Genomic DNA, 12,985 nt, shown 5'->3' with positions numbered 1-12,985 from the left:
GGGGCGCGCGTTTCTCTTTGGGCTGGGAGGGGGAAGTGCTGGTGACGTGAGTTCTTGGTGTTCTCCAGCAGGCAGGGCAGGGGACGTGAGCCTCTTGACCGGGAAGACTCCATTTCCCATAAACCTCTGCTCTGCATGTTGGACGGGGCGGGATCGCGTCATTTCCTGTATGGAAGTTGCCTGCGGAGCGGCTCCCGGCGCTCTTCGCCTTCGACACACGTGCGCGTGAGAAGCGTCGCAGAGGTAGGAGCGAGGTCTCGTGTTGCGAAGGATCCACCGCACGCCTTTGCAGCGTTCACGGAGGAACCGCTTTGTTCGACGGGCTTTGCCCCCGGTATCTTAGGGACGACACCGGAAGAGAGGTCTTGGTGGGGCTCATTTAGAACAGCTTCTCCAACTAGCATCTTCAGCATATAGCAGTGTTTCTCAAACTTGGCAACTTTAAGATGCGAGGAATTCTGGGAGTTGAACTCCTCGCGTCTTAAAGTTGCCAAGTTTGAGGAACACTGGCATATTGGGACTCCAAGTTCCATGCTTGGCAGGGATGGCCAGGCTGGCCGGCATCTACAACAGCGACACACCGCAGCTAGTGGCCTGCATCCTGTCTCACAAAGGGATGTGCCACTTGTGCAAGCTTGTGGTGCACTAGCCTTTTTATCCTATACGCCCAGGCAGAGGGGCACACGCAACCTTTTGTTTATGTAGCCCTAGTTGTGAAATGTACTAGTTTTATAGAAGGGAGCAGCTTTGCTTATCCACGCTTGCTAATATAAAGAAACACAAAACCTTTAAGTTAGCCATGATGTGTTATACAGAATGATTTTATAGCACCTTAAAAAGTTTTAACATCTGTTTGGGGCATTTTGGGGCTTATGCCACAATACTTTAGCCATTAAAGCACAGGTCTTTTTCATGTACCCCTACGCTGAACTGTATGTGTTTATGGATCATCAGGATCAAAGCAATTAAGTGAATTCATGCTATGGAGGGTTTGTGGGACTGCATGTTCAGTAAATACAAGTCATCTGGGAGATTTTTCCATGGGCATCTGCAGAAGGGGGGTGGGTGGGTGACATGTCATTGTGCAAATGAGATTGGGAAAATTATGTGAATTGTGCAATCGTATCAAATTGCAAGTTCCAGATATTTATCTGCATTACCCTCCCCCCCCCCAGAATTATGCCAGCTTGCCCATTACGGAATAAGTATTGCTTAGTTTTTAAAAGTTTGTAAAACATCCCCATTAAAGATGGTCTTGTAATGTCCCTTTCTTTTTCAACCTAGGCCTTGATATTTCAATCACTATTTACTTCTTGGTTCTTTGTATTTTTCAGTAGGCAAACTATCTTTCGTTATGGTTCATAAGATAAAGGCCCCCATGTGTAGGAAGTATATTACTTAAATCAGTGAAGAAAATACCCAACTATTCTGACAAGTATCTGTAAAACATCAGTTTCACACACAAGGAGATATACCTGTTAACTTCTATCTCATTCCAGCGGAAAGTTTACTTCTGTAGCTCTGAACAGCAACCCTAATGCATGATGAAAGGCAGGAGGAGAAATCAAGCTGGCCTTTGGAAAGACTAAAATAATCATTTTACTTCATAAATTTAATTTAATCTATACACCCAGAAGTTAAAACTTTTTTTAAAGTACAGGAGTTCATTGCTTCAAAGAGGGGATGTGTATGAAGGATCTCCAAAGAAAAATGATTACACTTCAGTAGGCTTTGGTTCATTTTCTGCCTGGCTTCTTATGGGATAGTATTTACATTCAAATAATACAATCTGAGACAATTGCTTAACAAGGATAGGTTTTTAAAAAGTCCTCTTTTGCCAGAAAGTAGCCATTCTGAGAGCCAAGACAGATCTTAAGATCCAATGGGGCAGGATTGGAATTGGAAAGAAATAAAATTAGCTTAGCTGCATGTTTGAAGTTAGCTAGCTCTTTGGGATATACTAAGTACTTCTGTGTATGGAATCTTAAAGATTCCAGATTCCTAGGAGGAATAGGTATTTCTAGGCATAACACCATTTGCCAGGTCACAGCGTATTCCCCAGCGCAGGGCAGATCTCTTCTTCTCAGTAGGCACCAGGTAATTGTTGGGGATATAAACATGCTGAGCCTTAGGAGGCAATTCTGACTTGTAGAGCATCTGTTCCCGGATGCTCCAGCGCACACCTTTCCTGGCATCTTCTCCTGGAAGCCGCAGGGATTCCCAGTCATGCTTATGTTCCAAGTAACGGGCAACCCGATCGGTCTTCATTCTGTTCCGACTGAGCTGCTCCAACCTTGGTAATATGAAGGACTTGGGGTGCCCAGCTAGGATCAAGTCCTGCTCAAAGGATGAAGTGCTGTGGCTCTGGCTCTCTCTTCGGGAGCCCTGACTCCGGCTCTCCTCCGTGGTGCTCCAAGAATAGACTGCCTCTGACTTGGGCGAATTGTGGGGCTGGTTCTCCTCCTCAGACTCTTCCTCCTCCTGAGCATTCAGAAGGTACATTCTCTGACTTAAGTTCTCATACTCAGGGTTACCTGGACTGTTGGATTCTGTTTCACTGATGATGGATTCATCTGTCACTTGTACTTCTCCGTCAGGCGTTCGCCTCAGAACTTTCCTTTTCATCACAGGTTTCTTAGAAACTCTGGAATCCTCAGGGTTATCTGACTGCAAGCTGGATTCTGCCTGACCTTGTTTGATCGCCACAGGAAGCGTAGGCCTGGCCACCGAGGCCACTGAGGCTCTTGTGTAGGGGTCCAGCTGAGGGGCCACATGAGGCTGCCTCGGGCTATCACCATCACCATGTTCTGCACACAGGCGAATAAAGGCCATGGCGGCTTCTTTGAGCTGTTCTTCCCGGCTCATAGAGGTCCATCGGTATCGGCTGGGTCGTATTAGGGCTTGCATTGTTTCTCTCCGTCGGGGTAGTTAGCAGTTCTGAAAAAGAGACGCCAAGCTAGGTTTGTGCAATCTGCTAAGTCATAAATGTCTTACAACTCATGCTCATTTCTCAGCTCCATCTCTATCAGCCCATCTTATTTATTTAGAAACCATTTGTGCCGCTGTTGTGAAGGCAGCCCCCTCCCAGCTCCTCAAGCCAGATAGGCTGAGACGTACCCAGTGCACACCCAATACCCAGCTTCTCTCAGGCAAAAGGCATATTTGTCCCAATCTCGTCCACTCCTAGAGGTGATTTTGGGTTTTTTTGGGGGGGGGGCAGATTTCAGGGTCACTGAGCAAGATGTCCGTGTGCCTAAGCTGGGAAAACAAATGAAGTGTAGTAATGCTCCAGCAGCTTGATAAATGGCTACAATTATTCTAGGGAACAAGGATGGAGGTTATTTCTGAAGGAATACTTAAGTCTAAGAATGAATGTACAATAGTACATCATTTATTTCTCAATGCTCTTTAAGTTAAATCCTCTTTTTTTTCCTTCTGCAAACTCAGTAATTCTCTGTATTTCAGCTTTCCTTTAAAATAATTTGTGATTTTGGAATACCTAGAATCCTGTTCTAAAGAACTCTGTCAATGGAACAGTGTATTTTCCAGTCAAATCAATTTGTATGTTCCTCTTTTCTTTTAAACCACCTTCTCCCTTAACAGCTTAGAGCAGCTTAAAAAAATCTTATTTAATTTGACTTTGGTATCGCCTGATTTCAATCAACTCTGGGCAGTTCACAATATAAAAATAAACATGGGGGTTTTTTTGTATTTGTTTTATTAGGACTGAATGACAAGGCTTTAAATATTTGTTTATAAATGGGGAGAAATTTCTTTTGCTTTATTTCTCAGAGAAAGTGATAAGTTGAAATACAAAATGGATTTATCTGATAAAGGTTAAAATATACAGTATATCTTATTTCTGGTAGCTCTTAATGGACTTTTGCTGATTAAGACTGAATGATGAGTTTTTAAAAATTTACTTATTGATAAAAGATGACGTATGGGAAGAAAATACCTTTTTTATTGAAATACTAGAGAAGGTGTTAACTTATTGAAGTTGTTTATACTGTACTTGTCTGAAGGGAGGGGGAGTCATTTTTATGTATCTTTTTTCTTATTTTTTTTTCTTTCTCTTTGTACTTCTTTTTCTTTTCTTTTCTTTTTATATTTTTATTATTTTTATCTTTGTATTTGTAAACTTTAAAATTATTACAAAATAGACAATATAAAAATAAGCAACAAATATATGGAAAAATAACAATAACACAATGGCAGAACCAGCCAACAAGATAAACATGTCATATACCCACAAGGGGCTCCAACCAGTCTAGCCCAATGCCTGGGAGAAGGGCCAGATCTTTAAGGCTCTCTGAAATGCCATCAGGATCGGAGCCCCTCGGATCTCAGAGGTAATCTCATTCCAGAGGGCAGGCCCCATGACAGAAGAGGAATGCTTTGGGGTCCCGATAGATGGCATTGCTTAATTGAAGGCACACCCCGGATGCCTTTGTTCCAATGTCATCTATTGGAATGCCAGTAGGTTTTAATTTGCTCACGTACTAGTATGCGTACCTGGAACAGGTATCTTTTGCTCCTCTTTAGCCAGCTTGGAAATGGAGGATCCTAGTATAAAGGTGAGTTAAAACAGTTTCTTCTGTAAGTGAACAAGAGCAAACACTCCCTTCTCAGTAATGAAAATCATAAAGTCCAAACAAGCCTTCTGTGCAGAAATTAAACAGAACAGTTAGCAAGCAAGCAAGTTAATTTTCCCCAGCTGAATAGCTTCTAGCAGCAAATACAGATTACATAATTTTAGTTATCCCCAGAAAGACCCTTCTCCAGTGCCATTACATTCTCATGTTGCAGGTTTTTTTTTTTTTAAATAGCATTCTCCCAATGGCCAAAGGCCCAAAAGAAACAGAAAAGCTACTGAAGAGAATCCAGGAGCTGGAAGAGACTGTGCAAAGGCTAGAAGAAAGGCTCTTGGAGAACAGAAAGAGCAGGGGCAATGAGAATGGCCTCCCAGCATCAGAAAAGGGGAAGAAACGTCCCCAGCGGCCGTTTGATTTCAACGCCTACAGCCAGAGGCACGTGGCACTGAAGATAGCCTACCTTGGGTGGGGCTATCAAGGCTTTGCCAGCCAGGAAAACACCAACAATACTATAGAAGAGAAACTGTTTGAGGCCCTGGGAAAAACCCGGCTGGTGGTCAACAGACAGACTTCTAACTATCATCGCTGCGGACGCACCGACAAGGGAGTCAGTGCATTTGGACAAGTAAGTCTAATACCTAATTTACATTAAAATGAGGATGGGGTGGACACAGAGATCTTGCTTCATTACTATTCATAATGCCCCCAACTTTTTAAAAGGCTGCTTGTGCAAAAATGAATGCTTTGTGAATTTCATTAACAATTTCCTCTATAACGTAAGAGTCTGATAGCACCTTTTCCAACTAATAAATTAAGACAAGCTTTTGTGAACTGCAGCTCACTTGATCAGATGCAGCTGATAAAAGCTTATAGGTGGTCCTTGAATTACAGCCACTTGTTCAGCAACCATTCAAAGTTATGATGGTGCTGAAAAATGAATTTAGGACTGGTCACAAAGTTACGGCTGTGCAGCGCCTCCAGTGTCATGTGATCACAATCTGGGCACTTGGCAACCTGTTTGCACCTATGGCCAGCTGCCGAGCACCCTACATTCATATGATCGCCATTGGCTACCTTCCCTGCTGGCTTCCCACAAGCAAAGTCAATGGGGAAGCCAGCAGGGGAGATTGGAAGTCGTTTGGGTAAGTTTCCCCCATCCACCCCAGCCTTTCTTCACTTGCACACACTGCACCCTCCTTCTCCCCGCTTCCCTCAAACGTACCACACCCCCTTCCTTCCCTCACTCACTCCAGTGCCCTCCTTCCCCCTTCCCACACTCTACACCCTTTCCCTCCTTCACATGCACAAGCACTCTCTTTCCCCCTTCATTCACATGCAGTGCACCCCCTTCGTGCTATGTTGCAGCTCTAGGGCTTTGCAGGAGGGAGGAGAAAGCCTCATGAATGGCCAGCAGCTTCCAATGTGAGCTGCAGAGGGCACACCAGATGCACCCCTGGAAAGTCCCCCAGCAAGTGAAGGAGGGCGCTGGTGTGAGCAAGCAAAGGGGGAAGGAGGGCCAAGAAGCCCGAGCTGCAGCATGGCAAGCAGGCCCAGAGCCGCACAGTTCTGGGACTGCTTCCACCCCACAAGGCAAGGTGCAGGGCAGCCAAAAGGGTAGAGATGCAGGGGGAGTTGGAGGCAGCCTCTTACTTTACTGAGGCTCAAGGCTGGGAGGGACCAAGCCCAGAATGGCTTGGATGGGGGTGGGTCCTTGCCTACCCACTGGTGGAATTCACTTAACAGTAGTGGGGAGTGCCAGGATTGCGGTTGCTAAGTGATGCAGTCACGTGACATCTCACTTTACAACCACATCACTTAGTGACAGAAATTCTGGTCCCAATTGTGGTCGTAAGTCGAGGACTACCTGTACAACTTTTAATAACATTTGTTAGTCTGAAAAGGTGGTTTCAGACTCCTGATTTTTTGCCATCATAGACTAATACAGCTCTCTTCTTACAACCCATAATTTAAAATGCTTTATTAGCGATTTGGGCTGTTGCACATCAGATGTGCTGATATGTAGCCAACTGCATATTCAACAGTTAGTTATTTTCCTGTACAGCATGACAACTGAACAGTTATTGAAAAGCCTGAATGTAGGAACAAGAACTACTAATTTATTACTAATCCATATAATAGTTTAAATTATAACATCTGTAAATAGATGGCTAATAATGCAGCTAATGTGGGATTAGGAGATAAACCTGATCTAGGTCTGTAACTGATGACAAACAACCTTCTTTTTCTGCAAAAAAAGACTGAGTTCTTTAGAAAGGATCTATATTATAAATAATGAACATTTGTTTCATTAAAGCAATTGAGATTTGGAGTCCCCAGGAAAAACTACCCCAAAACATTATTTATACAGTGAAGCACTTTAATGGACTAATTGTGGAAAGAGGATGTATGTTATGCATAAATGTCTGTTAAATGCAAAAGTAACATCTGTTAAATGCAAAAGCACTTTATGTAATTTGTAAAATGGTGTCATTTCCATTATAGAAATGTCATTTAGGCCAAAATATATTATGTGCCTGACACCATTATGCAAATGACATAAATTGCCATGGAAATGTAGTCCACTGCATACAAAATCTGTTATATGAAACTCCACTGAATCAAAATTCACAGTATCGCAATCCCTACAATAGTGGTATTTCAGTACTCAGATTCTGGTTATAATTATGTTTTACTGGCACAACAGGAAGCTTCTGAATATATTATGAACAGGAAAATTACGCTGGCGAAACATCAGGATACCAAATAATTATACCATGGCCAGTTAGGCTGGGAGCTCTTCACCAATGTATAAACAGGAAAACTGTTAATGCTAATGAAAAGAAATGCGTATCTAACTCCAGAACAATAACCTTTTTGCAATATTTCAGGTGATCTCCTTGGATCTCCGTTCAAACCTTTCAGAGAGTAAACCTGGGCTTGCCACAGAAGGTAAAGGTTGTATTTCAGAGGAGATCCGCTACACCCATATTTTGAATCAGGTGCTCCCTCCTGACATAAGAGTATTGGCATGGGCTTCCGTAGATCCTAGCTTCAGTGCTAGATTTAGTTGCCTGAAGAGAACCTATCGCTATTTTTTCCCCCGGGCTGATCTGGATGTCGCTCTCATGAATGCTGCAGCTCAGAGATTTGTAGGGACCCATGATTTTCGTAATCTCTGCAAAATGGACGTAGCCAATGGCGTGACCAACTTTCAGAGGACAATCCTGACTGCAGAAGTGAAGCTCGCGGACCAAGAAGGGAAAGTGGAAGAACTAAATCCTTTCCAAATGTACGAGTTTGAAGTGACAGGCCAAGCATTCCTCTATCACCAAGTCCGCTGTATGATGGCCATCCTCTTCCTGATCGGACAAAGGATGGAGAAGCCACAGATTATTGATGAGTTGTTTGATATAGAAACCAATCCTAGGAAACCACAATACAGGTAGGGATGACTTGGCAGAGGATTTCCTGAAAGCATGCTTAAGCTTACTGTGTTGGCAGGGGCTCTCTGCATCTGGGCTTGCCTATACTACTGAGATCTTTTGAAACAGCAATAGTAGAAACAGAATATGGGACTTTCTCTTTGTCAAGGTTATGTTTTATGATTATGATTTCTTGTCAAGAGCTTATAGCATTTTTAAAACAATATGTGCTTCTCTGTTGGAATTAGTGATTTGTAACTAATTTAAGTTGATTTCCTTGCAGCATGGCAGTGGAATTTCCTCTAGTTTTATATGACTGTGAGTTTGAAAACATCCAGTGGATCTATGATCATCAAGTCCAGGAATTTAATGTTACACGCTTTCAGCAGCTTTGGACCAACCATGCTATTAAAACTCAGATGCTGTACAGCATGTTACGGGGTCTGGATTTTGCAAAGATGCCTACAGAGCCAGGTAGGAAAAACAGAAGTTTTTAAAAACTGTATTAAAGCAAATCTTCAATTTACCACGCAGTAGACAAAATCTGCTCATACACTGTGTACTTCTGTGCCTCTGTAAAATCTGCTTCATATTTAATGAGCATTTTGCTTTAACAGAACCCTTTCCCTTGTTTAACAAATACATCTAGCAATATGTTAAAACTGTATTGTTAAGCAGAGTGGTTCTAACAAGCTCCAATATACTTAGAACAACTTCAAAGATCAGAAGCAATTAGTGAATTAAATGCTATGATTTTTTTGTTCTGATGATAACTGTTGATTACAGCTTCAAGCAACAGCACAACGATTCTCTGGAGAGAAGTAACACCACCAGTCCACAACCAGATTAGTGCTTTAATCGAGGGAGTGAAAGCCCGCAATTACAAACCGTTAATGGATCGTCCCAAATGTGAAGGACTAGAATCTCGCATCAGCCATTTTGTGCGCAGAGGACGCATTGAGCAACCAGATTTGAAAAAAACAAAGCATTCTGAAAGGGAATTGGATGAGCAAGAGGAAATTAAAAGCAACCAGGTGGATTCTACAGGATTGGACAAGGAAATTCCAGAACAAGCTGCGAAAAGAATCTGTATTAGCACAGACTGAAGTTTGCTGATACAACCTTGCTATCTCCAAGCAGATGAAATTATCTTTCACAGAAATCTAAAACTATAATGGTAAATAGTTGGATTACATATACACGTACACGTGCAAACTCCCTTTAACTTTAAAAAAAATAAACATTTTGTTATATAACTGTGATGGGCAGATATCAGATTGTAAAAAAAAAATCAGCAGATCCCAATATGGTTCTGCATTCTCTATCTATAGCTGCATATGGAAAGTATCTCATGCTTAAACAGTTGTAAATAACAATTATAACTATTATATTTGCCAAAGCAGTAATCCAGGGAATATGAGGGAAATATGTGGCAAATAATACTTGCCTAGCTAAAGCTCCCAAGGGAACTGCATTCTAATAGTTTATTTTTCTCCAGAAAATAGCTAGTTTGGCCAACTTCTCAGTCCCATAAATTTCTCATATTTTTTTAAACTAATTTTTAATCTGCTTTAAACATTTGGTACTTTCACGGTGTGGAAAATCTGGATATGATTTCATTGTCTCCCATGAAGGAAGATCCTGAGGATGCCTTGTCCTGGAAGTCATTACATATACTTTATAAACAGTATGATATAATCTAAAGCAGTTAAGACCAGTAGGGGTATTCAGGAGTTTACCTGGTTCTCTCAGCTTTACCTGGTTGGAGATAGAACAAGATGCAACATAAAATATTAAAAAAAAACCAACACTCATCTGTTAAAGTATACAGTGATCACTGGACAAGGACATAAAAAGCCTGCATCTATCCATCACATCATAGGCTGGGTTCATACATTTTGCTAAGTCAGGATATGGTTTCTGCTTAGCATCACAAGTGAATTCAGTCAGTATGGATTGTAAAGCATGGCACAACTTAGTGCAGGGGTCAACATGGTGCTTATTACACCTTAAACCAGCTTCCATGGCTGTACAATAAAAGAATAGATTACAAAAATTTATAAGGTGTTCTTTTAAGATTGTACAAGAGTCTTCAATTAAAAAAAAAAATCATGGGGTTGGGGGCATTCACCCTATTAGGAGTGATCACATGAGAACAGGTGGAGTCTAAAAAGATTGTGTATGAATTAGGCCAACATGGCTTGCTCAACAAAGCAGTTAAATAAATGAAGAGTCAATGTAATATATAAATCCAGCCCTCTCAGACAGATTTTATATGCATGATTAGGTTCAGTACACTAGTTTTCCTAGTAAACCCCAACCCCCAACACCATTCCCTTTGGCTTTGTAGTTGTTCAGTCGTTAAGTCATGTCTGACTCTTCATGACCCCATGAACCATATTGCACCAGGCCTTCCTATCCTCCACTGCCTCCCAGAGTTTGCTCAATTTCATGTTCATTGCTTCAGTGATGCTATCTAACCATCTCATCCTCTGCTGTCCCCTTCTCTCTTTGCCTGCCATCTTTCCCAGCATCATTTTCCAAAGAGTTCTCTCTTCGCATTAGGTGGCCAAAGTATCTGAGCTTGAGCTTCAGTATCAATCCTTCCAATGAGCAGTCAGGGTTGATTTCCTTTAGGATTGACTGGTTTGACCTTCTAGCAGTCCAAGGGACTCCTAAGAGTCTTCTCCAGTCCCCTTGGCTAGGTTCACACAATCACTAAGCCAAAAGGTGGCTTGTGGTTTTGTGGCTTAGCATAATGTGCAAACTAGACAGTGTGGTTTGGGTACCATGATTTAGGATTCACATTTTGACCCAGGCAAGTCAGTGGTGGGTTATTTAATAAATCAAAGTAAACCACGGTTTAGAGTATCTATGAATGCAGTTTTCATAGAATTAATCTTTTGACAGTGGCTGAACTGGCTTACCAATGGATAGGGAAACTATGCAGAGTCTTCAAATGTAGTAACTACAGTCTTAACTGAATATAATCAACCTCTTCATATCAATAAAACTGGTGATGCTATCTTGTTTACAAGAATTAAACAGGGATCTCATACCTGTAGTATCTTCTAGTAACTAATAGCCGCCTCAAAATGTTCTTCATGAACTCAGACTTATCTGGAAAAGCAGCAACAGAATACAATATGAAAACCTGCACTGTGTGGATAATAACAAATGGAAAAATTCTGTAGCTGAGACAGGTTTTGCTAATATTTATAGCAAAGATACTGTGTTTCAAATTCTAGCCCTTACTGAATCCAATTTGGTCTAATTCTATTTCTATCAAGCAGGCTCTCAGTATAAATTATTTTGTGGTTACACTGTTCATATTAGGGCTAGGGTTACTTATTCACATTATACAATACTTATTTACAATAATGTATACATAAAAACTGCAATCTTAACTTTTATTGCTAAAATTGGAACCCAATCCTTCTTGTCCTAGTGTTGTATCTGTTTAAAGTAACAGTTTACAATCCAATATCCACTTCATAGAAGCCCAACAGACTCAGAACTTATTTCTTAGAAGGGATGTACTGTCAAGAATCTGGATCTGCCTATATTCAACCACAGTGCAATGTTCTGTGATACTGTACATATTTTAAATGTATACCTAGAAGAGCAACCTACTACTGTGAATTTGTATTGTGACTACACAACTGTTTCAAATATACAAGGCAGATGAGAGTAGTTTGTGAATCTCAGTTCCCAAGAATACTCAGGCACTCAGTAATTAAGCTTTAATTAGCTTATCATTGGGAAAATGTATTATCACCAAGTAGCAATAGCTAGTCCTTGCCCAATTTAAGCTTTAACTGAATTGGTATCTCCATTTTTAGAATTTCACCTTCTTTCGCTCCTACTGCTTAAGATGTTTTCCCCCTTCAGCCCCCTCTATACGCACCCTGCATACTTAACACTTTATACATCAGATGAAGTGCACTCTTATCCACAAATGTTTATGCTCTGGTAAATATGCTAATCTTTAATTTGTCAGCTATTTATTTTTGTAGCAACAGGCTAACGCAACTACCTTTTTCCCCCAATGCATTTTGTAGAGTCCAATAATGTGAGATATTCTATTAAATGAACTGATCCAACTGTTTAACTGCATGTCTATCCTATTTCCAGAGAGGTTCAGCCAAATGTTTTATTATAGATGTTATTTTCAAAAATATATATTTAATAAATCCCTAATTACTGCCATTCCCAAAAGATCCAGCAAGTTGTTCATGGTTGGATGTGTCAATGGAGTGATTTGATTTTATCAGTCCTGGTTATCCTTATCTGCTTAGGAAGAGCGTGGATAGTTAAGAGTAAGTTAAAATAAGCATCCTTCACTGCGAAGGAACTTCAGCCAATGTACAGCAAGTGCTCTCCGCCTTATATTAACCTCGAGGCAGTGAAGAAAACTCCCATTCAAATAGGCTTCTGAGGCTGCTAATTTACAACTCCCCCATTTACAGAAAGGGTTTAAAGCAGGGTTTCTCAAGCTCAGCAACTTTAAGACGTGCGGACTTCAGCTCCCAGAATTCCCCCCGTCGGCACGCTGGGAGTTGGTCCACACGTCTTTGTCGAGTTCGAAAAACACTGGTTTCGAGGCTTGAGAGCAGCGACTAAATTCCACAGAAACCGGGATTTTCTCCCCAGCCTCGCGCTTCCATGCCGAGAGCCCTTTCGCGGAAGGGGGAATCGCCTCCCCTTCCTCCAACCATCTCCCTGGGCGGCTCCGAACCCACCAGCCTCTCTCCCAACCTTCCTTCCTTCCTTCCTTCCTTCCTCCTTCCCGCGCGTGCTGAGCCTCGCGACGCTCCCTCCGGCTTCCCCGAGCCGGTCCTGCCGCGAGTACCTGGCCGCCTCTGCCGACAACCGTTAACGCCGCTTCTCAACGGCCGTTCTTAAAACCCAAAGAAAGCAAGACCCGCCTCGCCGCCGGCACGCTCCTATTCGCTGCAAGGGCTCCGT

At 41.9% G+C, this 12,985-nt stretch overlaps 2 protein-coding genes across 12 annotated transcripts; one reads left to right on the top strand and one right to left on the bottom strand.

Moving 5' to 3' along the window:
* Positions 1-138: 138 nt before the first annotated feature.
* PUS3 (pseudouridine synthase 3) lies at positions 139-9,273 on the top strand. Of its 2 annotated transcripts, XM_007431043.4 has the most exons (5): positions 139-243; positions 4,830-5,220; positions 7,484-8,037; positions 8,301-8,491; positions 8,804-9,273. In XM_007431043.4, exons 2-5 carry the CDS (start codon positions 4,840-4,842, stop codon positions 9,121-9,123), a joined length of 1,446 nt encoding a protein of 481 aa, XP_007431105.2. In that variant the 5' UTR covers positions 139-243; positions 4,830-4,839; the 3' UTR covers positions 9,124-9,273. The 2 variants fall into 2 exon arrangements, with proteins under 2 accessions (XP_007431105.2, XP_015744067.2); XM_015888581.3 differs by lacking the exon at positions 139-243 and having other exon boundaries at positions 4,660-5,220.
* On the bottom strand, positions 1,607-12,984 carry HYLS1 (HYLS1 centriolar and ciliogenesis associated). Of its 10 annotated transcripts, none has more exons than XM_025168448.2 (5): positions 12,870-12,984; positions 11,077-11,137; positions 9,757-9,775; positions 4,516-4,597; positions 1,607-2,937 (listed from the first exon to the last, which is right to left on the bottom strand). In XM_025168448.2, exon 5 carries the CDS (start codon positions 2,905-2,907, stop codon positions 2,002-2,004), a length of 906 nt encoding a protein of 301 aa, XP_025024216.1. In that variant the 5' UTR covers positions 2,908-2,937; positions 4,516-4,597; positions 9,757-9,775; positions 11,077-11,137; positions 12,870-12,984; the 3' UTR covers positions 1,607-2,001. The 10 variants fall into 10 exon arrangements, with proteins under 10 accessions (XP_025024216.1, XP_025024218.1, XP_087995237.1 ...); XM_025168450.2 differs by having other exon boundaries at positions 4,516-4,566; XM_088139111.1 differs by having other exon boundaries at positions 12,760-12,881.
* Position 12,985: the final 1 nt, after the last annotated feature.

The sequence above is a fragment of the Python bivittatus genome, unplaced genomic scaffold, assembly GCF_059951505.1.
Source record: "Python bivittatus isolate LINGU-HERP-01145 unplaced genomic scaffold, Pbiv_v1 ctg000320_np1212, whole genome shotgun sequence".
NCBI lineage: Eukaryota > Metazoa > Chordata > Lepidosauria > Squamata > Pythonidae > Python > Python bivittatus.
The sequence above is the reverse complement of the archived record's forward strand: the minus strand, read 5'-3'. Positions and strand labels throughout refer to the sequence as shown.

Coding starts and splice junctions, on each gene's coding strand:
- PUS3 (XM_015888581.3), top strand. CDS start 4,801: ATGTTGCAGGTTTTTTTTTTTTTAAATAGCATTCTCCCAATGGCCAAA. Junction 5,221..7,483: donor GAGTCAGTGCATTTGGACAA/GTAAGTCTAATA, acceptor GCAATATTTCAG/GTGATCTCCTTGGATCTCCG. Junction 8,038..8,300: donor CCTAGGAAACCACAATACAG/GTAGGGATGACT, acceptor ATTTCCTTGCAG/CATGGCAGTGGAATTTCCTC.
- HYLS1 (XM_025168448.2), bottom strand. CDS start 2,907: ATGCAAGCCCTAATACGACCCAGCCGATACCGATGGACCTCTATGAGC.